This window comes from Toxotes jaculatrix, chromosome 8, assembly GCF_017976425.1.
Source record: "Toxotes jaculatrix isolate fToxJac2 chromosome 8, fToxJac2.pri, whole genome shotgun sequence".
Lineage (NCBI taxonomy): Eukaryota > Metazoa > Chordata > Actinopteri > Toxotidae > Toxotes > Toxotes jaculatrix.
The window spans coordinates 1,802,664-1,826,706 of NC_054401.1; the positions used below are offsets into that span (position 1 = coordinate 1,802,664).

A 24,043-nucleotide genomic window follows, 5' to 3' on the forward strand; every position below is an offset into this window, starting at 1 on the left:
CCCCAGCTCCGCTTCAGACCGGGAACGCCTCCTCCTGCGCGGCTGCTGTGGGTGTATGAGGGGTGAATAGTGCCATGTAGCGGCGAAGCGTCATAATGAAACACTTTGGGATTAGGAACATTTAAAACTGGCAGGTGCACTCACCGAGCTCTTTTTAAAGGAACACCACGGTGACGCTGGGCAGTTCCTCCCTTTGCTCTCATGGTTTCCACCAGATGTTGGAAACCTTCCTCTGAGGTTCTGCTCCATGTTCTCATGATTCATCGCACCATTACTGCTGAAGCTGCACATTCAAGCTGTCAGTCTCCTGCTCTACCGCGTCCCAAAGGGTTTCTACTGGATCCAGGGCTGGAAACTGGGAGAGGCCACTGAAGTCCACTGTGATGTTCATGAAACATGGAGCACTATCACACTGGAAGGAGCCATGAGAAGATGGTAAACTGTGGCCATATAAAGATGAACATGGTCAACAACAATCTTCAGATGTGACATTCAGACCATGACTGATTGGTATTAAGGCCCAAAGTGAACAAAGAAAACATCCCCCACACCATCACACCACCACCACCAGCCTGGACTGTTGTCAGAGGGAACTCTGGGTCCATGGATTCATGCTGTTGACACCAAATGTGACAAAGTGCTCGGATGTGTCCCAGTTTAATTTCCAGAAAATGTTCTGTGTCCTGACATGTAGTGCTGTCTCACCACAGCGGATGATTGCATCCATATCAGCACCACTGTGTGACAGGTCCCAGCCTTTGGACTGAATGTGAGGTCGTGTTGTCCTGTGTATGTGTCAACATGTACTGTCACACACATCTCTGCAACAGTGCCGCAGAGATTAGTTTATCAACACTTACCGTTCTGGGAACTTATTCTCTCCGACTGTAACCATAACCAAGGGCAGGGGTCAACAAAGCTGCACATGAAGAGCAAGTCAGAAATCATACTGAGAAACAAAGATGTAATATGATTGTGAAAAATTATAGACTTTTAAATGTACGTTAGATACGAAGCATCAGTTTTGAAGTAGCAGAGAGTTTTATTTAATGCCACGTCTGATGTGTCAAATGGATCAAGTGTTTGATTAGTTTATGGATGTGTAGAGTTTCACAAACACTTCAATTCATTTCTGTCTGAATTAGATTCATTTGCGGACGACTCTCCTTGGCTCTGTCTGACTTTAATGCCATAAACCTCTGAACGTATTTATCATTTTTGTCAATAAAGTTACTGACATTCAAGTTTAAATCGTTCCAGAGTCTGACTGTTTTATCAGTAAAAGGCATTTCCAAAAAAAATCCTTTGGATTTTCCAGATAAAGAACATGTTTCTACAAAATCTTGATACATCAAATTTCAAAACTGACAGACTTTCAGCTGCTGGAACTGGGATCCTGCACCATCTTCAGCAGCCTTTCAGAACAAACCAAATTCAGCTTCAAACTCAACATACAGGAGCCCACAGGGCAGAAATTCATTCATTCACATCACTCAGGACACTTCAGATACGTTAAGGGACGGGGGCTTTCTGCAGAGAGAGACTCAGACTTTCTCTTGACACAGTGGCATCACCCTTTACATCTTTTGTTTTCATTCCTCCTGCTCACCAGCGGAGAAAGTACTGAGAGCAGAGAGAATGAAAGCACAGAGGCCTGAGGTGACATTAGGTTGCATAACCAGCACATTGGGCCTGTTTACCTCAAGCACGGAGGCTGACAGAGCTCGCTTACAAACAGTTTGGATCTCTCAGTATCTGGGCAGTGGCTTTGCAATCAGCTTTACCTGAGGAACACATAAGGATAAAGATGGAAGCACCTACTGAGTGAAGGAGAGGAATATTAATCTCATTTAGCATCAGTGAAAACGTCCTCTCTCAGACTGCATGTTAGACTGTCATATTTGTCAAAGTCAAATGTGTATGTTTGTAATGCAAAGGGACATTATTATAAAATATTGACCTGGTTTGTCTTTTTGTGGGTTCCTCAGCAAACTAAAGGTGCACAAAACAGCACAAGAGCCAGTAATTAAAACACTTTCTTCTTCTTTCCTCTAAGTGTGGAATTCATGGCACAGTAAGATATTTAGTCGGATGGTTTTAGTATATTTTGACTCAATGTATTGAAATTTGACAACTCTTAAATTAACCAAAATGTTAAAAAAAAAATTAAGGAATAAAAAAGTATTTACTATTTCAACAACATTTGAACCCAACTTGTTACAAACACTGATAATTAACACCGAAATTAACAATATCTTTGTGTTTACATATAGTTTAGACACATACAACCATACAAGATTTGCTGACATGTTGAGTCCTACACCTTTGTCCTGGCTCTGCAGGGCTCCAACCCAACACACCTGCTGGAAGAGACCCCTGACGCCCTGTGGAGCCTGAAGGATATCCACACTCTTGTCAGCATGTTCTGGTTCTCCTTGGCCTGCTGGTGATTTGTCTGAATAACAGAATCTGTCAAACTCTTTTTAAAAGGGGAGGAAGCAGACTGCAGTGTCCTCTCACTGCTCCTAAACCTCCGTCACAGCTTTGACTTACTGACCTCTGCGTGAGTGTGTGTATGTCTATTAGGTTACTGTCATCATGATATATTGCTGCCTCCATTCTGGAGGATCTGTCCTCACTGAGTCAAGTGGAACTGAAATGTAGTCAATGTATTTAAGCAAGTCAACTGGAAACATAATCAGTCTCATTTAATATAACACTGTAGAGATGCAGTTAAGAGTTTCAGAGATTCCCGTTCATGAAAGATTTTCCATTTACTATTTGGTAAACACAAATATTGTGGTGGGAAAAATACTGAGCTGCATGTGGTGGATTCAAGGTACAGTCAAAGTCAAATTACTCAGTGTTCTGATGTGGTTAAAACATAAAGCTTAGAAATGCTACTTCAGGGTCCAGAGACAGATTAGAAATCTGTTGAACATTGATAATTATATGACATGAATGCAGCATTGGCCCAAATCCAACCCTGAGTCCCTGTGTTAGTAACAACAACTGATCCTTTTCACATTACACAGTCATTTAATCAATCCATCATCATGATGCATTAACTTATTATATCTTATTATGAAAGGAGTGCACTGAAGTGAGAAAAAAAGAGGAAAGACTGGAGAGTCCACAAAATAAAAGAAAGCGAAAGTACTGTGAGATATGACATCTGTGTCACGGGAGATTTTTCGAATCATGTCTCTGTTATGCAATTATCTAAGTATTTGAAATATCCCAGCCCTCATGTGGATGTGCCGGGACAGGACGCCGTCAGCGGATTCCTGAGAACATCCTGAGGTTTTGTCCTGATAAAGAACACACACTCCTGATCCTGAGATAATTTCTGTACCCGGCGTTCACTCCGCTGTCTCCTCATCTGATTTGCCTGCATACACTGATGTTTGCTTTGAAATGTTAGTGATCTGAGGAATAAAACTTACTCCTACTCTCATTGTGAGTAACTCTGGATAACAGCGTCAGCTAAATGGCTAAAGTGTGAATGTAACTCAGCGTGCACTGCTAACACTGTGGCGTGTGCTGTGAGCACTGGTCGGACAGTGGTTGCATTCACAGAACAATGTATTTAAGAGTACTCTCCTGAGCCACTCATTGTAAGTGGCTCTGGGTGAGAGTGTCAGCTAAATACCAAGGTAGTTGAGAGAGAAAGACGCTGAATTTGATGGAAGCAGAAGAGGAAAGGCACTGACACTGTTTGCTGTGCTCCTGTTGAGCCATGTTTGATAAGAAATACAAGGTACCAGCTGTTTTAAGAAGTGACTGTGACTTAAAAAAAAAAAAACAACAACTATATATTGGTTTTTAAAATTCTTCAGTGGGAACCAGTAGGTTTAGGGCCGAGCGCCAGGGAAGTTGCAGCATATCACCAGGATCTCTGTGGTAATGACTAAATATAAACCAGTGTTGATGTTGGTGGGATGTCAAAACACAGAACAGGGTGTAAGGATGGGATGTCAACTGTGATGTGTACCACAGACTGTGCATAATCCAGGTGTGCACTGCCCATGGTGTTACATAACAGCATGGAGGCAGAGGTACAACCAGGGAGACCTCTGCCTGAGGCTGGGCACCTGACCTCTTCTCTCTGACTTCCTGACAACAGGATGAGGAACTGGGATGTGCTGAGATGTGCTGTTCTTTTCAGGGACAGCTCACAAACTCAGGATACAGTGATTCTCATTCAGAGCAAATTACAGCATAATCGAGAAGGTCATAGCAACCTGGCAATATGACCATGTACGACACGGAAGTGGAAGACAAGGGTATGAAAGAGGCAGGAGTTTAACGAGACAGCAGTATTAACATTATGTTTTAGTCCATCAAACATTACACTCCTTATTGAACGGGGGTTATCACACTTATGGCACAGTACTGGCCAACAAGTGTCACTGTCCACTGACTTTATTTCCTTGTTTTCTGTGTGTAACTGTGTTACTCTGAATATTTCACAGAGCTCACAGTCAGGTTTTCTCATTATTTATTTATTTTATGTATATTTATATAGTTTATGTTTATTAAGTACAACATCAGACAGTTCACCAGGACTGCAGTTTTAAAAAGACGTAGAATGAAATAAGCAGTACACCTGAAGCTGCCTGACCAGGCTGATCAACCAATCATTGCTCTTCCTTTGAGCAATCAGTGATGTCATTATAATAAAACATTTCATTTACATGAGGGGTATGAGGTACAAAAATATATAAATATCACCCTCTAGTGGTCACCAGCAGTTTGCACACCTCATTAAGTCCTCCACATATGAAGGGCGTCATTGTGTTCTAAGAACACATCCAAGGCATCCAACTGCTCACTGAAGGCGAGCACTGAAGATGCCATTACTGACTATGATGGTAAAACACACTTATCTATCGATACAACTTCAGCAGCTTAAAATCGTTGTAATATAAACAAATGATAGGATTTAGTTTTTTTTACTTTTATCTAGTTCACCCAAAGTAAAAAATTGTCCTCTGAAATTTTACATAAGCCTTTCAGATGATGCCTTGCTCACTGTGCAGGTTCAGATTACAAGGAAACCATGTGCCACATGTTTGTTATGCAAGTCTTACTGAGGTCTGGAACACTCCTTCTCACATACCCAAAAGTGTTGTCTGTTACAATCCCGAGCGACCCAGGTGCTCAACAGGGGGTAGTTTTGATCAAGATATACACAACTGCAAGACGAGAGGAGAGGCTGCAGATGATCGCAGTGCCTACCAAAAAAAAAAAAACATCTGCTAATTTGCAGCTCAAAAGACAACTGGATGAAATGCATAACTCCAGCTGTGCACAGGACACGCTTGACAATCTAACATGGTAATGTGAAAATGTTGGAACAGTGCATTATTTAAGCCTTACGCAGAACACAGGCTTCCATCCGTCCATGTCCATGTCCATGTCCGTGTCCAAGAGAATGGGTCATACTGACCGCTCAAGCCCATCCACACTTTGACACTTCCAAGACTACTGACAAAATCCTGCAGGGAAGAAATTGTTGTGGTTAGTGATGTCAGCCTAAATTATTAAATCACAGTTGAATTCATACGAACAGAAGAGGACAAGGGAGGACAGGATTGATGGGACAAGAGGAGGAACAATGAGAAGTGTTTTTAATTTGCTGCCTGCTTCAGCAGGGCATAAATGGCCGTAGGGAAATACAGTATATTACATTTACAATATAAAAATCACTAATACCTCTTCCTTGTTATCATTCAAAATCACCAAATGAGCTCCTTTTCTCCTACAGTCATCTCTGGCATTCTCCCAGGTGCTTGCCATAGATGAAAGCTGGTAACAGCTGGACTTGTATGGCTTCCACTCCCGGGGACAGCTCCCGGAGTTTCCTTCTGCTAACGTACAGGCCCAAAACAAGACAGAACACCAGGGGATCCCCAAAGTGATTACAGTTCATTGTGAATGTCTGCACCAAACTTCAAAGCAATCCATCTAAATATTAAGACATTTCACTCCAAACCACAGACGTAAACCTCATGGTGGCGCTACAGGAAAAAATAAGGGGATCACCAAAGTCAGTGGGGTTAATCGCCTGGGTGCCAAGAACTTCTACATCAAATTTCACAGAAATCCATCCAGTAGTTATTAAGATATTTCAGTCTGGACCAAAGTGGTGGACTCACCAACCAACTGACAGACATTCTGACTCTGCCATCCCGAGAGCCGTGGTGCTAGAGTGACTAAAAACATATGAATTCATAAAGGTTAAAAAAGATTCACCCACCTGTTCTTAGTTTTGACTGAAGTTCTGATATCTGATTTTGTTGTCTGATGACTTTCTCATTTAATATGTTTTTCTCTTCAGTCAGTTGACTGTTTGCGACCTGTAGCTCTTTGTTGTCTTTTGCCAGTCGATTTTTCTCTTTAACCAGTTTGTTTTTATCTCGATTTAGTTGGTCTTTATCTTGAAGGAGCTGGTTTTTCTCTTGAACCAGTTTGGTTTTATCCTGATTCAGTTGGTCTTTATCTTGAAGGAGCTGGTTTTTCTCTTGAACCAGTTTGGTTTTATCCTGATTCAGTTGGTCTTTATCTTGAAGGAGCTGGTTTTTCTCTTGAAGCAGTTTGTCTTTATCTTGATTCAGTTGATCTATATCTTGAAGCAGTCGGTCCCTCTCTAAAATCAGGACTCCAATGTCATCAGCTGATAGGGTGAAGTTGCAAGCCATGTTGTCTGACCTGTTAGAAAACCCAGCTAGAAAGGGAAAAACAGGTGTTTGTGGTTTCTGATGTTTCACACTTAAAGGACTGGTTCAGTGTTTTGGGAAATACTCATATTTGCTTTCTTGTCAAGAGTTAGATGAGAAGATTTATTCCAATTTTACAGCGTCAGTGCAGTGTGAGAGCCAGGAGGAGATTTGCTTAGCTTAGCATAAACACTGAAAGCAGGGGGGAGCGGCTGAGAGACTCTCAATGGACAGGTTTTTATTTTAAAAGAGCTGGACAGAAGATTTTCTTTTTGAAATGTAGAACTGATTGAAGTGCGATGTGGAGGGTGGGGGCTGATACTCACCAGCCTGTAGCCGAAGAGAAACATTGAGCGCGCACTGTATGATGCACAGCAGGCCGAAGCTGACGCCAATCAGCATGTACATTTTTGACCCTCCTATAGGAAAGTAAACACAATGACACCACCCACGATAAGTCATGTACATCATGTTATCAACATCAGGAAAAACGCAGTTGTATTTGTACCTCACTATGTTTTTCTCTTATTTAGAGTGAATCATCCAGTCTTTGCTTGAACTCTTTATAATCTTTTTTTGAGATATGGGTTTATGAAACAGAGAAAACGTGCTGAAGAATAATATAGACTGAACAAGTTTTTGCAGAAGAATCGCTACGCTGACATGGAAAAGAGTCATGAGTGCTTTAAATGTGCATATTTGGTCAGAGACGGAAACGATATGAATAATCGTGTGCGTACTAACATGTAACCGGATTTGTAGGGACTCTCCACAGCATCACAGTACTTAAGAAATCTCTAGTCACTTAAACTTTTATATAAATATATCCTAAAGTGATTTTTTATATGCACAGAAACACACCTCAATAAATTACAAGTACATTTGACTTATTCTGGCATTGATTATTATTATTACACAACATAAGCACAACATAAGCTGGACTTCTTAAAGGACAGAAGCCCGCAAATCGAACTAAAAATTATTTAAATAGTAGTGAAACACTTAATCTTGAAAAAAAAAATCACATGCAGCCTAAAGCAAAAATGCACAGGTTCAGTGTGAAGCCAAGGTGCATGTAATATACAATGAAACAGAGGAGGGAAAGCACAGAAGTCACAAAAACAATTTATTTGAGATATTCTGACCTGGATGGCAATTTTCTCGTCTTTTCCCTCTATTCCTCCTTTCAAAGGTCGGTGAATTGACATAGTGTCTCGTGTCCATTGTCCTTACTCGCAGCGTTGAGCCAATGGTCAAAGGAGGAACTGTTTTGTCCTTCAGATTTTCACTGTAATTTAGTCACTGACTGCTTCTTCGGAGTTTGTGTGGAGTGTAACGTCATTGCTCCCTATTTACACTGTCTGATTATGATGCAACAACAGTCACTGACCACAGACCAACAAAAAAGGAAGCATTGCACGCAACTTTGTGTACGTTGAGTACTGACAATGCCACCAACAACGGACTCTGTTTTAGTACCCATTTTTTTCTGATTTGAACATTCAGTCAGTGTGTTATTAACGTTATTAATGTGTTTGATTCTATTAGTAATAAACACAATAAGAGAGGAGAACCTGACACTCTCACTGGCCACCCTTAACTTTAATTTGAAGATAATTTAATGTAAAATCCTTTTTAACAAAGCATCTAAATGTTTCCGTCCTACAGAGTCGTGCTATCAGCTGAATGTTATGTGATCATGAAGACTCTGGAGAGACTCATCCTGGAGCAGCTCCGGCCCATGGTCCAACCATTCATGGACCCCCTTCAGTTCGCCTACCAACCCCGTCTCGGAGTGGACGACGCCATCATCTACCTGCTCAACAGTGTCTACACCCACCTGGACAAGCCGGCGAGCACTGTGAGAATCATGTTTTTTGATTTCTCCAGTGCGTTTGACACCATCAGGCCGACTCTGCTGGGTGAGAAGCTGACAGCGATGCAGGTAGATGCCCCACTGGTGTCCTGGATTGTAAACTACCTGACTGGCAGACCACAGTATGTGCGCTTGCAGTGCTGTACGTCGGACAGGGTGGTCAGCAACATGGGGGCTCCGCAGGGGACCGTCCTCTCTCCCTTCCTCTTCACTCTCTACACCACAGACTTCAGCTACTGCACAGAGACCTGCCACCTTCAGAAGTTTTTTGACGACTCTGCTGTAGTAGGATGTATTTCAGGTGGTGATGAGAGTGAGTACAGGACGGTTGTAGACAACTTTATCACATGGAGCAAGAGAAACCACCTGCAGCTCAATGTGATGAAGACAAAAGAACTGGTGGTGAACTTGAGGAGGACCAAGGCTACAGCGACCCCTGTCAACATTCAAGGGGTCAATGTGGACATGGTGGAGGAGTACAGGTACTTGGGGGTGTACCTTGATCACAAACTGGACTGGTCCAAAAACGTGGACACTGTTTACAGAAAGGGCCAGAGCCGTCTCTATTTTCTGAGACGGCTAAGGTCCTTTAACATCTGCCGGACGATGCTGCGGATGTTCTATGAGTCTGTGGTGGCCAGTGCCATCCTATACGCTGTTGTCTGCTGGGGCAGCAGTCTGAGGGTGAAGGACACTAACAGACTCAATAAGATCATCAAGAAGGCCAGCCATGTTGTAGGAGAGGATCTGGACTCACTGAACACAGTGTTGGAGAGAAGAGTGTTGTCCAAAGTTAGGACAATATTGGACTCTCCTTCACACCCTCTCCACCATGTGCTGATCCATCACAGAAGCTCGTTCAGCAACAGACTCATTGTTCCACGCTGCACAACAGAGCGACACAGGAAATCATTCCTGCCTGTTGCAATCAAACTATATAACTCTGGACTGTAAGAATCACGGACTCATGTATACTGTGTATACGTTATCTTTTAAACTATCAACCACAAACCTCATGCACATATTGAGATGCCCTATCTTTCTATTTGTATATTAGTTGTATATATTGTTCTGTTTGACATTTGACATTGGAGTTACTGCAGTATTTTTACTTGATTTTCATTGTACTATACTGTTATTTTGTTTTTCATTTATTTTATTTTTGTTTTCATTTACTTATTTATTCTAGAAATTTTTTCTATCACCACACACTGTGCAATTTTCCTCTTCTTTTAAACTGGGAGTTAAAGTAACAGAAAGAATTTCCCTACGGGGATTAATAAAGTTATTCTGATTCTGATTCTGATTCTGATGTACCTGGAGCTTGCAAAGCATTTTCAAAAGTGTGAACTTCACCAAGTGTTTTATAGTTTATTTGATAGTGTTTCTTCTAAAAACAGCATCCACACACATGTGTACACGCACTTTACCAGACACAGTCACCAAGTTCTACTTCCACTGTGACTTCACATCCTGCATTTATGGTATTTAACCCCCATTATGTGCAGGTCTATACTCATACTTCTGCTTATACTATACATATGTTTTCTTGTTGTACTCTTGTTCTGGGACTCTGTGCCAGTTTCATTATCTGGTTTGTTATTTCTTTCCAGAGTCTCAAATTTCAAAGGAAATCAGATAATGCAGGATTAATATAATCCAGCAGGAAACGACGAGAAATTAGTGGCTCATCAAATTAGTGGATAAGCGTTTTTCTCGACCCGTCAGCTCATGCGTGTTTTAACGTGCAAAAGAAGGGAAGCAATGCTGCATCCTGGTAATCATGTGATTCAGTTTTCCACAGTCCATTACACGTTGCCAAACATTCAAAAGGCCTTCCAGATTGGTCAAATCGCTTCCATCCACTCATGTGCATGTCTTCAGTCGACCAAGTCAGTTTTGGAATGAGTCATGAATAAGTGGTTGATGAGATCATTCTGATTCAGTGTATTAGATAAGCTAATTTCAGTTAAGACAGGATATGAGGAATTTATCCTTGCTCTGACTAAACTATATATATATATGGTCAGAACATGTGGTCTGCAAAATATTGTTGCTGACCGTGTCCATTTATTTATGGCCACAGTTTAGCATCTTCTAATGGATCCTTCCAGCAGGATAATGCTCTATGTCACAAAGCAAAGGTTCAGTTCAATTCAATTTTATTTATATAGCTCCTTCCACAATCAAAATTGTCTCAAAGCGCTTTACAGAGACCCAGAGCCTGACCCCAGATCAGCACTTAAGGCGGCAGCGGCAAGAAAACTCCCTTTTAACAGGAAGAAACCTTGAGCAGAACCTGGCTCAGATGGGAGCAGATTACAGTTATGATAGGAAACAGAGCACAGAAGCAAGAAGCTGTCATGACTGGTAATCATTTACATCACAGTCTGCATAGAATATTAATCCAAAATGTATCTGTAGCAGAGTGGAACATTAAACATACCGGTGGTAATGTGTTAGAGATGGATCATTGTAGACAACAAACAGCAGCAGGTGGGTGGAGCCAGGACCACAGACAGAGCACATGCAGCTCCGGAGCCAGAGACACCTGCAGACAGGTACAGAGACAGAGAGACCACAGAGACACAAGCATAGGACTACGAGAGAGAGAGGACACAGAGTTAATGACATGGAATAAAGGCTAATACATGTGAGAGTGGGTCTGAGGAGAGAAAAGAGAGAAGAGAAGAAGTGCGCAGAGGATCATGGGAAGTCCCCCAGCAGCCTAGGCCTATAGCAGCATAACTAAGGGATGGTTCAGTGAACTTCAGCGGACTCCCCCAGACTCAGACTCCAGACCTGAATCCAGTGCAACAGCTTTGGGATGTGGTAGAACAGGAAACAGGCAACTTGAACATGCAGCTGACAAATCTGCAGAAATGATGTGATGAATCGTGTGGACATGGAGGAACTACCCAGCGTGAGTGTGGTGTTCTTAATAAAGTGCCTGCTGAGTGTATTTGTGTCACTGTCACAGTGTTTTGCTAACATCTAACTTTCTGAATATGAATAGCAACTCATGGAAAAAGCTCTGTTCTCACTGAATACAGACACACAGTAAATTAAATTCAATTAATGAAATTTTGGAGACGAGCTATCTCAGACCCCCAAACTGCTTTGATGTCCCAGGACAGTGGACAACGGCCTGAATCACAAAGGAACTGACAGGTGAAGGAGAAAACCATTCAAGACAAAAAACCAAAATGTTGTCATGTAATGCATTTTTGGTGCAAAGCTTCAAACCTGAACCTTTTCAAGAGATTAAAAGAATGTGGTTAGGTTCTCGATACCGCAGAGAAGATGGAAACGCTGGCCTACAACAGAGCAAATGCATCCTCCACCCACACACCAGCAGACACACACACGCTTGCAGACAGTGGCATTTGTACTTCTCTGTATATGAGCGTGGTGAAACTTTCAGTGTGCCTCTGCCATTTTCACTTGTGCTGTGGTCCTCGTGTTCGTCTTTAGTGTAACAGTCCAGTGTGCGTGTTGGAGAATGACTTGGCTTATTGGACCTACGTTCCTGTTGTTGGTGACTTTGTGTGCATCGTCTGCCCAGGAAAACGGTTTGTAAATAACTTTTGATTTGTGGGTTTCGTCGCACATTTGCTGCTTCTTTGACATAAGAAACTCGCTACCAGGAGAAAACTCAGGGCTAGAAGACACGAATAACGCCTCAGCTCTAATTATACAGTAAACCACAGAATATACAGATGTAAATATGTTTCATCTGAACTGGTTCAGCTTTTTAAAGTCAGTTAGTGTCAGTAAAAACTGGCTGAAGGGAAACCAATCTTGCAGTTACGAGCATAGTAGGCTACATTAAAAGGCAAGTTAATGAAATGAAGGAGGAAAATATGGTCCCAAAAAAGCAGCAGCTTGTGGTTTTCAATTTTCAGCTTTTGTGTAAATTAGACAAACAAGATATAACACATTAATAATTAACCTTCAGAGGTGCTGGTTGATGGATTTTTTCTTTGGACAGAACCAGGCAACCTGTTTCCCCTTGTTAACAGTTTTCATACTGAGCTAAGCTCATCGGTCACTGGATGTAGACGTATAATTACCAGACAGAGAAAGTGAATAGGTGTATTTCCCCAAATGCCAAGTAATTCCTTCAAGCTATTAAAAGTTAATCAGTAAGATTATAAGACTAAAACTGAAACTGATAATAACTATATTGTTTTTTCTTTCACCTTGTTTCCTTTGTGCTCCAGTTACCTTAGAGGTCCTTTACCCACAGAGAAGCCTCACTCCTGCCAGAGGCTCATCGGTCAAACTCTCCTGCGATGCACATTATGACTCAGAGCAGTGCGGACTGGTGCACGTTGTATGGCGCCATTTAACCAAAAACGCTGAGCTGACTGACCCCAGCAAGTACATCACCACCGTGAACGAGACGGTCTCTGGCGGCCACATGAGACGCAGACAGGTCGTGACAGAGATTCTCGACCTGACAACAGAGGACAACGGTCAATTTCAGTGCAAGGCTAAATGTTCGAAAGGCGAGACAGCAATGGGACATTTCATCCACATCACTGTCGAAGGTAATGAGAGGCGATGAATCCTACTTACTTCCTTTATCAAGCCTGAAGAATTTGTCTGAACTTCTCATTTCCTTCTTCAGGCGGATTAACGGTGGAAGGTAAAGGAGCCATTTATACTTAAGAGCCACACTGATGCCTCGTTCTGCTCTGTTCTCTTGTAGGTTGATCACCTGACTGAGGCTGATGGTTCTGTTCCAACAAGTTTTACAAAGGTTCATTTCAAAGCAAAACTTTTTCTTCCTTTTGTGTGTTTTGATGTTTCACCATCTGTTGTACCATGACTTTATTTACATGTGTTATCTGCTGAAAAAAACATCTGGTCCAGAAATGATTTTATATTGCTAAATATAAAATCAAATTTTAATTTGTTTACTGCGCTTTCATTGTACTTATTTCTTTGCATGCTTATTTTTGGACACTGCTGGAACTGTGAATTTATAAATAAAGTGTCTGTCTATCTCTCTATGGGAAAGCAGCCAGTTTCTTACTCTTCCATTGTATCTGGTCATGTCTTATGGTACCAACTATTGTGCCATTTACATTAGGGGTGAGTGATATAAATTTATAATACTGGATTTTCATAAGACTTCTGCATGAAAGTGACATGGTGTTTTTTCAGGTATCTAATTTGCTGGATTGGTGAAAAACAGCCGTTCCTGTATCTGGGTGTCTCGTCCGTTATCTATGCGTAGAGAACCTCTGCAACAGAGACTCAATGGAACAAATGAAACCTTGAAGCACCTGCTGATCTGCCAGCGTAGATGGTGATCAGAGACCTACTGGCCGACTGCACCAAGGCGTGAAAAACCACTTCAAATATCAACAGCTAGAAACTGCATCAAGGCTGCGGCGTGTTCAGCTCTCTGAACAGCCTGCCCTCATTTGATTTCCTTCTCACAGCTTCTAAAAAAAATGTGGGGAAATAGAAAACAGACATTTATAGAAACAGAAACAGACATTTAAACTCACATACACAGACTGAAAACAAGCATTTCTTAATCAGTTTAGAGATTTTAAAGGTACCATTTGTAGGTGCTTGATTTTCTGTCTGAATGTGGTCAGAGTTATCCTGAACCCAAAGCATCAGCTGTTGTCAGGAAATATTTAGTCTGTTTTTTCAGCAACGAGAAGAATGAAGTAATTTCACTCACATTTTACAGCGTTTTTTTTTGAAAGAGCCACAAGTAACATGTTTTTTATCACACAGCAAATGAACTAAAATGTGGGAATGAATCGTGTCCCGTATACATGGAATAATATTCTGAGCGCTCAATGCAATGATATGTGACTTTGATATTTATTGATTTTTTTATATCTCTGTGTCCGCTCTGTACTACACAACCACAAGTGGGCAGGACAAAGCCACATCTGCTAGAATAACAGCATAAGAATTAGCCTCTGTGATGATTTAGAAAATGGGCAGGTCATGAAGAACAGCGTGAAGGTGTGATTCCATCTCAGCGTGGGGGTCTGCACCAGCCAAACCGTGGGACAGGAAGCAATGAATTGTGTGTCGTTTCGAAGTCAGGCTTAAAGTGACGTGCAGTCAGATTAAAGGGGAACACCACACTTCATGTAGACTTGTGAGCCTCTGCTCGGGGTTTTGAACCGTGTGTAATGATGCCAAGTACTGTTGGCATCATTACACACAAAGACAATTGGCAGTTCTGCAGCTGGGATCAATGTAAAATTTGTGATTAGTCATTAAACTAGAGATGGCAGTGTCGCTCTGTTGGCAATTGTATTGCATGTACCCTCTGTGGTTTCTGATACAAAGAGGAAACCCAACAGGAAAATATTGAATTTTTGCCTCAAACAGCAGTGCTTGTTTTATCTTTTCACACCTTTTTTCTGTTTGTGGTTTTCTGCTGAAAGTTTTGCCGAGGAAGGTTTGAGAGGATGACACCTACTGAACAGGAAGCTGTATTTAGAGCAAAGCATTTACTGGTAACATGTAGACTCGGATATAAAAATCTATTTGACAGTGGCATGTTAACGGTGAATGTTTGCAGTGTTGTGAAGAAAAGGTTAAAAAAAAATCCTTAATTCTTCCTTTAATAAATTTTATTGTCATCCATGTATAAAGGGCCTTAAAGTTTCCACAATTATTCACTGACAATCACAAAAACACAAGAACCTTAAGCTGCTCGATCCACACATGTAAATGATTGAATTCCAATTCAGTTACAAATTACAGCTGCTGAAAAGGCTGCAAAGGTAAAAAGGTAAAACTTTCAGTGGCACTGTAACGTCTTTCTAATATTCTCATTTTTCTCTGTGTAATCACTGTGCTGTTTCCTTTTTGGGTTTTAGTCTCTGGTGCTTTAACAGAGCTCCACCACGAGCTTCTTGTTTTGTTTTTCCACACTCTGTACAGAAAGTTTCTGTATAACCTCCACTGCAGTGATTCTCTGAATTGGCTTGAATGCTCCTGTGGGATTTGGTGGATACTGAATCACATGGTAACTCACCAACAGCACACTCCGCTGGACAACTTATGGAATGTCAATCCAGAGAAGATGAGACATCTGAGGATTGTTTCGTTGTTCTTTATGCTGAATATAACTGTCTCTTAATGAGTCATGGTGTTTCTACCGTATCTGTGAAATATTATCACACTGAGGCCCAGAAACTTCTCATGGTGACGCTGCCAGATGAACAAAGTTCAACAAAGGCAATGAAATGTCAGTTCAAACTTCATTATTGGCATTTTTGTCCTACATGTTCATACATATTTCCATCTGTAAGTTTCCCAGTGCAAGCACTGTCTTCATCTGACGGCAAAGGACCAGCTCCAGTGTGTCAGTGAGCCTTACTCACCAATTAGTTGGAGGAGTTATTATTAATCTACCTTAATTATGCTCCCAGTTCCTCAAAGAAAGAGATGAGATGACAGAAAAAGGCCATGTGACGTCAGGAGCTTTCTGATTGGCCAGGCTTGGTGAATTTACTCTGCAGGAACACCCTGGGAACACAGAGTCCCTCCTTCTTGTTAACGGTCTCTCTAAGGACGTAGTCGTTTGCAACAGACTGGAAACCCGTCTCATCAAAGAGCTCAGCCAGGAACTCTGGAAGCAGACAAAAAGAGCAAACTTCAGAAGAAAGGAACCGTACAGAGGGAAGGTGGAGGTGTCTTCTGTGTCCTGACAGGACAAAATATGAATAACGGTTCCACAAACACACAAAGATTTGCAACTTCTTGCTAACTGCACTGGACAATATTTGGGCCAGATGAAGATCTATTCTGCTCTTAAAACATTTTTTTAGTATTAATCTATGTACATGTAGTATCCACCTATCAATCTATCTGTATAGCTTCCAAACAGACACAAGAAAACAAAAAAACTGATTCATAAAGCAATTTACTGACCTTTGGAGAAGAAATAAGACCTTGTTCCGTCTTGGCGTACATAAAAGTTCTCCCCCAGCTTGCTCCCAGCTTTGAATCGGAGCATGGCATGGTCGTACAGGCCATAATCCCTAAAAAGGACAATGCCTCCAGGCTTCAGCACCTTAAAGCCACATGTAAGTTGCATCGTTACAATCAGGTTAGGTTTATGAGGAATTTATATAAACGACTGTGTACTTAAAGGAGAAGAAAACTCCCAAAGGTAATGATCAAATGAAAGGTTTGTCTAAACTTTTCCAATAATTTAAGGAACCCTCCACTGAGTCTTTCCACCTGGTTGTCTGTGCTCTCACCCTGCTGATGTTCTGCAAAGCCAGATTCATCTTATCCGGATGGATGGCGGACAGAACAAAGATGAGAGTGGCGACGTCCACGCTGCCCTCAGGCACATTTGCTCTCAGATCATCTTTAGTTAAATCACACTGGAAGGCACAGCAGCGCTCGGGGCAGTACAGAGGGTTTTGCTGTAAACAGAAGTTTTTATTTGTATTAGTCAGTGTTGTCTTCACTTGAGCTGCATCAATCAGTAAATGAATGTAAGAAAGAAAGAAAGTAATCAGCAACAACTTTAGTAATTTGCAACAAAAAAAGTAAGCAAAAAAGACAAACAAGTTGATAAACAAAAGTAAAACCAGAGAAGGATGAAAGAACTCGTAGATGCTGAGGGCTACATATCTTACTTTGACAAATTCAACAGCTCGTGGTGAGAAGTCACAGGCGTAGACGAAGATGTTGAGGTCGTCCTCGAGCAGAGGGAAGATGCAGTTTCCCACACCGCAGCCGGCCTCCAGCAGCACCAACTTCTGTGAGTCAAACTGCAAAGCAGGCAGGACAAAGACAGAACAAACAAACAGCCACAATATCAGTGCATCCGTTCATTATTGTTTTTAAAAAAGCAAATTGAGAAATGCATCTTTGTGATTGGATCAGCCCTTAACCCCACAACTTTCATCCACACGTTTTGCAGTTGTAGGTGTAAGTTGGAAATATAAATAGGTGCATTGATTATGATTTGTGAAAAGTGAAATATTAATTAATTTTCAGATATTCACAAATTACAGTTACACAACTCATAACATTTAAAATGATTTCTTAGAACGTAAAGTTCCTCTACTTGTTATTTTAGTTGGTCAGCTGTTTTCCTCACCTCTCTGCACGCTTTGAGCTCTTCAAATTCTCTGGTGGTCCAGTGTCTGTCCTTGAAGAAATTCGTCGTGTTTCTTTTGTAAAACAGGTCCCAGTTTTTCTGAGCTTCTTTCTCCAGCTTCATCTGCTTGAACCCGGACACCAGAGCCCGTTCCCCGCCGAGTCTGTCCACCTCCTCCTGGGTTAAAACTCTTGCGGTGGAGGTTTTGGTTTGTCCTGGGACACACGGGGACATTTCGTCCTTCGACGCCACTACTTCTTCTTCGGGTGCTGCTATTTTCATGTCACCGGGGAAACTTTCATTTTTTGACCGTGCCATCCTGATTTAAAAAAACAACAAGGGTTTCGCTGCTTCCTTGTTTCGGGCTGTGGCTTTACAAATTTATAGAAAGGCAAACATATCGTTCGTTTTACAACAACTTCAGTTACTGACGATAAACGTCGCTAAAAACTAACCTGAAGTTTTAAAAAATCTTGCTGCTGGCTACATCTTCACACACTTTGCCTCCATCTTGTCCTTTACATAAATTCATCCGTGTAGCATTTGTTAGCATTAGTTCCGCTTCCGTCGGTGGGGCGTCAGTGGTTTCACTGCTCGTTTCCCGCTGAAAAATACAGAACATATTATGAAAAGTAATTATCTAATTTGATGCGTAGATCATTTGATAACCGTTTTTATATTCGATGGAAAGAATTGTGGACATTAAATTTCACGGACGGACCAAAAGCGGAAGAGGCGTGGCCGAGTGACGAAGAGGATGTTTTGCTAAGTGTTAGCCGCAACAGGCTAACTTTGTCTCACAGTTGGTTTGTAGTTGCGAGGTATTTGAAGTTGCTGGGCGCATCTCGTCTCGGAGCACCGCAGGTAAATGTGAGTTTTAAACGCACTGGGACAAACGGAGACATGAACGGGAGCACGAATCCGCTGCTGGACAAAGAGGAGCATGTTTTGAAGCTCGGAGAAAGCTTTGAGAAGAGGCCAAAATCTTCCTTTCACACCATCAGATGTGAGTGTCAACAAATAATAATAATGATAAACAGAAAAACGTGTTTGAAAAAAATGGCGCAGGGTGTTTAATGAACTGTTGCGTGGGATTAGTTCGCTCACATGGACGGGGAGGCTGTCTCTTACACAAGCTGGGTGGATAAGTACATGAAGTCATTTACATAGGGAAATATCGCTACACCCCCTGCTTTTAATTTGTAACCCACTCTCACTGCTAATTATAGTTTAGGAATATTTATTATTTTAATATTATAACAGAGGATGCAGGTTATGCGCACAAATACTTATGTTGTTTTCTTACATTTTTATGCCTTAAAAGTTAAAGTTTGCTGAATGTGCGCTTAAACCAGGGCTTAGATTCATGGACAAAGATGTGTTTGACAGAGAGAACAGGAAAATTATTCTCTGTAAATAGGTCGTTCAGATTTTATGAGTTAGTTTTTTTTTCCATTTTGTGAGGTATTTTCTTTACAGAAATGAAATGAGGGCTAGCAGCACACAAAAACTCAGCTCTGGACCTAAAATGTCTTGGTGCGTTTCGCACTGTATGTACTGTAATATAGGTCACAGATGAGCAGAGGCAGATAAGGTGCTGGGTAGTTAGCAGGATATTGCCGTGCAGAAATGTCAGTATGTTAGAGATGATTTAGAAACAGATTATTACAGTTTGTTCATCAGAGTTTGTTTTAGATTAAAGATTAAAGATATCCTTATAAAAAATATCTGTTGACTGAATTACCTTATTTTACAGATGACTTCAAACCAGCATCGATCGACACGAGCTGTGAGGGAGAGCTACAGGTTGGGAAAGGAGATGAAGTTACCATAACGTTACCTCACATTCCGGTAAAACTGCTGAACAGTATTACAAACTACTGTATAAACCAAACAATGAGCAAATGTAAATGTTATTGAATGCTGAATGAATAAAAGTTAAATTATTAGGTGAATTCCACTGTTTTGTAAGTTAATATGGTTCCTGTTTGATGATCTGTTTTGGATGTCAGGGGATTCCTGAAGACAGAATGAAGGACGGTTTTTAAACTGTCTCTACTTTCAGCTACGTAAAAAAAAAAAAACAGCCCTGAAAAATAAAAATGAAAAATAAAGGTGTTTAAATGCAGTGCAATGGTTGCGCTGCAGATTGTTTTCTTTGTTAACTTAAATTAACCTAAACACAGTTGCTGTCTGGAAGGCTGGGAAGTTATATTTGTGTCATTGACTGAAAGCCAGATAGACAGCCAGTTACTGCGGGGTAACTGATCTGGTAAGATCAGATCTGGTAAAGAAAACATGGACAGAAAATATTCAGATGAAGTTCTTGTTTCAGGGCTCTACGCCTCCCATGACGGTATTCAAAGGAAATAAACGACCGTACCAGAAGGACTGTGTGCTCATCATTAACCATGACACCGGGGAATTCGTACTGGAGAAGCTGAGCAGCAGCATCCAGGTCAAGAAAACCAGGTCAGAGGTCAAAGTGATTTCGACCAATGAAAATATCTTGTGAGAGAGAGGACAGGGTACAAATATAAAAGTCTGGTCTTCAAACTTCTGTTAAGAAATACTTTTGTAAGATTCCCCTCCAGCTTGCACATTCATCTGCTCTGTGTGTGTGTGTGTTTTAGGGCAGAGGGCAGTAGTAAGATCCAGGCCCGAATCGAACAGCAGTCGGTCCGGTCCAGCCAGCCCAGCTCTCAGTTCCGGGCCCCCACCAAGCCCGGGGCCGGGGTCAAGACTTCCCCCTCCCCTTCCAAGGATAACCCCTCCCCAGAGCCCCAGCTCGACGACATCAAAAGAGGTGAGGAGGTTCAGCCGCAGCCTGCAATAGAACAGACTTTAGAGCAAACCCTGTCCTGACATAATCACAACATATGGAACGTGGCGTATATTACTTATTACAAATCAAGACGTGAGATAAAACTTAAAAGTGTCTCCGTCTCCGGACTTCATGTTAACCCACCAGAGCTGCGAGCAGAGGTGGAGGTGATAGAACAGATGAGCAGCAGTGGCAGCAGCAGCTCCTCTGACTCAGCGAGTGCTTCAGGAAGTGGAGACGACAGCAGCAGCAGCGACGGCGAGCACGACGCCCCACGGCCACTCAGTCAGACCTCCCCCAACCGCCACCCTATGGCCAACGGAGGAGCCGACAGGCAGCAGGGCAACAACCAGCTCATGAACACCCTCAGTGAGTATCTCTGGGTTGTGCTTTATCTTCATCAAGAGAAGGAACTCGTGCCAGTGCTGACTTTCCACTACCTGTGAATCACAAAGGTTTAAGTTTGATTTGAACCCTTTGGTACAGTTTGTGTCTGAAATTGAAAACCTTTCCTCTCAGACTCCAAAATCAAATTGCAGCACACAGTATTCACACACAGCTTAGAAATCATAGAAAGAGACTCTCCTGTCAGTTAAAGATGTTTCTAACCTGCTTCTCTTCCTCTTCTTCTTCCTCCTCCACAGGAAATGACCTTCAGCTCAGCGAATCAGGCAGCGACAGCGATGACGACTGAACTGTCTGGTGGTCAGTCTCTCTCTCTCTCTCTCTCTCTCTCTCTCTCTCTGTCCACACTCCTCCTCCTCCTCCTCCTCCTCCTCCTCCCCCTCCTGCTCCTCCTTCTTTCTGCCTGGTTCACTTGTTCCTTTGCTGTGGTAGCTGACCCCAGCTGTATATCTTGGCTTGACTGTATTTTTTTATTTTATTTTAGTATATCCTTGAAGCTGGCCAGCCTGGAACTTTGAGAGTGTATTTTTATTAGATGTATATTTTGTTTTGTATAGCAGACTTTAGAAAAAGAAACTTTTACTTGAGAGGTTTGAAAGATTAATTATTAGAGTGCACATACATATTTTCTGTACTTAGAGCAGCTAGTTTTATCAACTCGTATCATCTGTTTTTGTTAGGTTTTGTTTTCATGTTATGACAAGGAAGAGATTATCTAGAAATATCAGCACGTCGTTTATCAGAGAGGATTGTGGGAAAGAGGATTGTTCTGTATTTATCAGTTTGCTAAGAAAACAAAAATTGCATAATTGCACAGACACTCTGTGCAACCTGCAAGTTTCATCCATTTTATCATCTGCTGACAGTAAGCGTTGAGATCAGTGTTTCTTTGTTTTAGTTTTAAAACATTTGCAGGTCATTGTAGAAATGAATCTCGAAAAAGGTTGTGACTAAGATCAGCCTAATGTCAGATGACCCTCATTAATGGATAAGGCTGCTGGTTTATGTGTGTGGTCGTGATGAAAGGACATAAACGGTCTAACATTAATGACACACAGGAATAAGAGAAATCAGTTTTAGATACAAACAACGGTTTTTAGGATCAGATCATGTTGGTTTTGGTCTTTTATGAGATTTGTTGAGAGTAAGAACAGTAGAAACTTTTGTTTTTTAAACAGTTACAGAGGATTTTATCCAAATTAGCTGTCAGGTTGCTGTTTGGAAGTTCAGATTTCATTTTCAGGTTTTTACAGTGTGAGTTATGAGTTCAGTCATTTAGCGACAACCTTATAGAAAATTTGAAGTTTCTGATATTTAGGGCCATGCAATACCATACCTACCACTCGGGAGTTGAGATGTAGATGTTTAAAGCTGCTGTCAGTGGTCGTTTTTACCACCAGGGGGCAGACTACTAACAAACGGCCGAATTTAAGTCCAGTATTCACTGAGCTGAGAAAAACATCTGACCATCAATCCAGCTGACTTGCAGTATAACCACTAACAGTATCATAGCAATGCCTGATGATATTAAATCAATCACAGCCATTTATCAGTTAAAGCTAATCAGATAGGTAATCAAGGTTAACAACCTTTATGACATTTGAATCCTGAAAATATAGAGGATTTAATTAAACAGAAAAGGGAAAACAAATTTCTCCCAAAGAAATCTTTATTTTCCTGTCATTTTTCTAAAATTACGACCTTTCATTTAATTTTTTTTTCCATTTAATACGTACACCATGGTACCATTCCATGCCTTACAGCGTTTCAGTGGGGAAATGAAGGTGAATGTGTCATTTTCTGAAAATGCCAAAGAGCTGAGCTGACCCTCGCCACGTGCAGAGAGCGGGAACGTTAGCGGTGTAACCAGCGTCACGTCTCTGTGTGACTGTATTCGTTTAACTTTTATCTGAGACTGTGTTGTGCTTATGACCAGTGAAGTCGCTTATTGTTTATCTGCTGGAGCCACTGGTGTTAATGAATATCATTTAGTTTTGGTCACAGTCAAAAACACAGCTGAAGAGTTTCATTACAAAATACTAAAAAGACTTAATGTCAGTTCAGCCATGTAAGTTCTGTAATGGAGTGTTTGTGTTTTCCATCCTGACCATTGTTAAACTGGATTAAACACAGAATCATGATCCTTTTCACAAAATAGTTCAAATTTAGAGAATCTTATCCTCTACATTTGAAAATATTAAGCTTCAAATAATATTTTAAATTACAATATTAAAATATTACCATGATTTAACGGTAGTTTGAAATGAAACTCTTCAGTTACCTTGATGAGCCTGCATGTTCGAACAGACATGGTCAGTTTGCTAAAATTATCTGTCGCACACAGGACGTAACTGGTGTCGTTGGTGTTTTATATCATAGCTGTGTTTGTCTAACGCGTCTTCAGATGAGGTTCAACTTTGGTTCATTAATGCAAAGAACAGAACAAAGATGATTGTAAGTTATAAGATGCCTGAAAACAGTCACTGACAAACGGCACAGTACTAAAAACCCTAACAGTTGTAAGTCAAATATCCTGCTTCTCAAAGTATTTCTTTTTTTATGTGAGAAATTAGATGTTGGTGATTAGTTTCTCAGTCCACCAGCACCTGAATTGTTGGTGGACACAAACTTTCCACTCTGGATGTCCTCCTGAAGACGCCTCAGACACACTTCTGTCTAATGGACTCTGTTGTATTTGGTGCTTTAGTTCTCATGTTTATCTTTCAGTGATACGTTTATGTGAAATATGTTTGTATAAAATTTGAAGTGTATTAAAAGTGTGCAAATGTCTTTAAAATATTGTGAGACTTTTTTTGTGTGTGTGTGTGTGTGAGAGGTGAAAGAGTTTGCGTGTCCGTGCACGTATCTGATGAGACGGTGAGAACATTGTTTGGTCAGTCTGAGTCGCCCGTGTTTTCTTCAGTGGAGATCATCATCATGAAGCAAGTTAAAGACAGACGGGTAAGTCTAACAGAGCCGTGTCCCCTGCAGACCCTCCGCTCACTGCCGTCACTGGTCTCTGTAAGAACGTAAACACAGCGACAGCAAATAAACAGATAACAAAATAAACAGTTTTCTTTATGAGAATCGGTTCCTTTTTTTTTCCT

General features: G+C 41.3%; 3 protein-coding genes across 4 annotated transcripts; 1 reads left to right on the forward strand and 2 right to left on the reverse strand.

Moving 5' to 3' along the window:
- Positions 1-4,567: 4,567 nt before the first annotated feature.
- On the reverse strand, positions 4,568-7,938 carry LOC121186469 (oxidized low-density lipoprotein receptor 1-like). The gene is made up of 6 exons (XM_041045217.1): positions 7,868-7,938; positions 7,049-7,141; positions 6,263-6,730; positions 5,719-5,873; positions 5,383-5,501; positions 4,568-5,237 (listed from the first exon to the last, which is right to left on the reverse strand). Exons 2-6 carry the CDS (start codon positions 7,128-7,130, stop codon positions 5,090-5,092), a joined length of 972 nt encoding a protein of 323 aa, XP_040901151.1. The 5' UTR covers positions 7,131-7,141; positions 7,868-7,938; the 3' UTR covers positions 4,568-5,089.
- Positions 7,939-14,484: 6,546 nt separating this feature from the next.
- On the reverse strand, positions 14,485-18,294 carry mettl6 (methyltransferase like 6). Its single transcript, XM_041043393.1, has 6 exons — positions 18,163-18,294; positions 17,708-18,026; positions 17,241-17,375; positions 16,854-17,024; positions 16,522-16,663; positions 14,485-16,219 (listed from the first exon to the last, which is right to left on the reverse strand). Exons 2-6 carry the CDS (start codon positions 18,023-18,025, stop codon positions 16,065-16,067), a joined length of 921 nt encoding a protein of 306 aa, XP_040899327.1. The 5' UTR covers position 18,026; positions 18,163-18,294; the 3' UTR covers positions 14,485-16,064.
- A 153-nt stretch (positions 18,295-18,447) lies between these two features.
- Positions 18,448-23,730, forward strand: eaf1 (ELL associated factor 1). 2 transcript variants are annotated; one of them, XR_005894462.1, is made up of 7 exons: positions 18,448-18,713; positions 19,464-19,558; positions 20,043-20,179; positions 20,341-20,513; positions 20,679-20,900; positions 21,176-21,295; positions 21,332-23,730. XR_005894462.1 is itself a non-coding variant. In XM_041045121.1 (6 exons), exons 1-6 carry the CDS (start codon positions 18,611-18,613, stop codon positions 21,223-21,225), a joined length of 780 nt encoding a protein of 259 aa, XP_040901055.1. In that variant the 5' UTR covers positions 18,448-18,610; the 3' UTR covers positions 21,226-23,730. The 2 variants fall into 2 exon arrangements, 1 of the variants encoding a protein (XP_040901055.1); XM_041045121.1 differs by having other exon boundaries at positions 21,176-23,730.
- Positions 23,731-24,043: the final 313 nt, after the last annotated feature.

Bases quoted from the DNA above. Each gene is read 5' to 3' on its own strand.
- LOC121186469 (XM_041045217.1), bottom strand. From the start codon at position 7,130: ATGTACATGCTGATTGGCGTCAGCTTCGGCCTGCTGTGCATCATACAG. The intron at 5,874-6,262 runs GTGGGTGAATCT...CCTGTACGTTAG, and splicing joins TCAGTCAAAACTAAGAACAG to CAGAAGGAAACTCCGGGAGC. The intron at 5,502-5,718 runs GTATTAGTGATT...TCTTCCCTGCAG, and splicing joins TGAATGATAACAAGGAAGAG to GATTTTGTCAGTAGTCTTGG.
- mettl6 (XM_041043393.1), bottom strand. From the start codon at position 18,025: ATGGCACGGTCAAAAAATGAAAGTTTCCCCGGTGACATGAAAATAGCA. The intron at 17,376-17,707 runs GTGAGGAAAACA...CCTGCTTTGCAG, and splicing joins AGCTCAAAGCGTGCAGAGAG to TTTGACTCACAGAAGTTGGT. The intron at 17,025-17,240 runs GTAAGATATGTA...TTCTGTTTACAG, and splicing joins GAGCTGTTGAATTTGTCAAA to CAAAACCCTCTGTACTGCCC.
- eaf1 (XM_041045121.1), top strand. From the start codon at position 18,611: ATGAACGGGAGCACGAATCCGCTGCTGGACAAAGAGGAGCATGTTTTG. The intron at 18,714-19,463 runs GTGAGTGTCAAC...CTTATTTTACAG, and splicing joins TTCCTTTCACACCATCAGAT to ATGACTTCAAACCAGCATCG. The intron at 20,514-20,678 runs GTGAGGAGGTTC...TTAACCCACCAG, and splicing joins GCTCGACGACATCAAAAGAG to AGCTGCGAGCAGAGGTGGAG.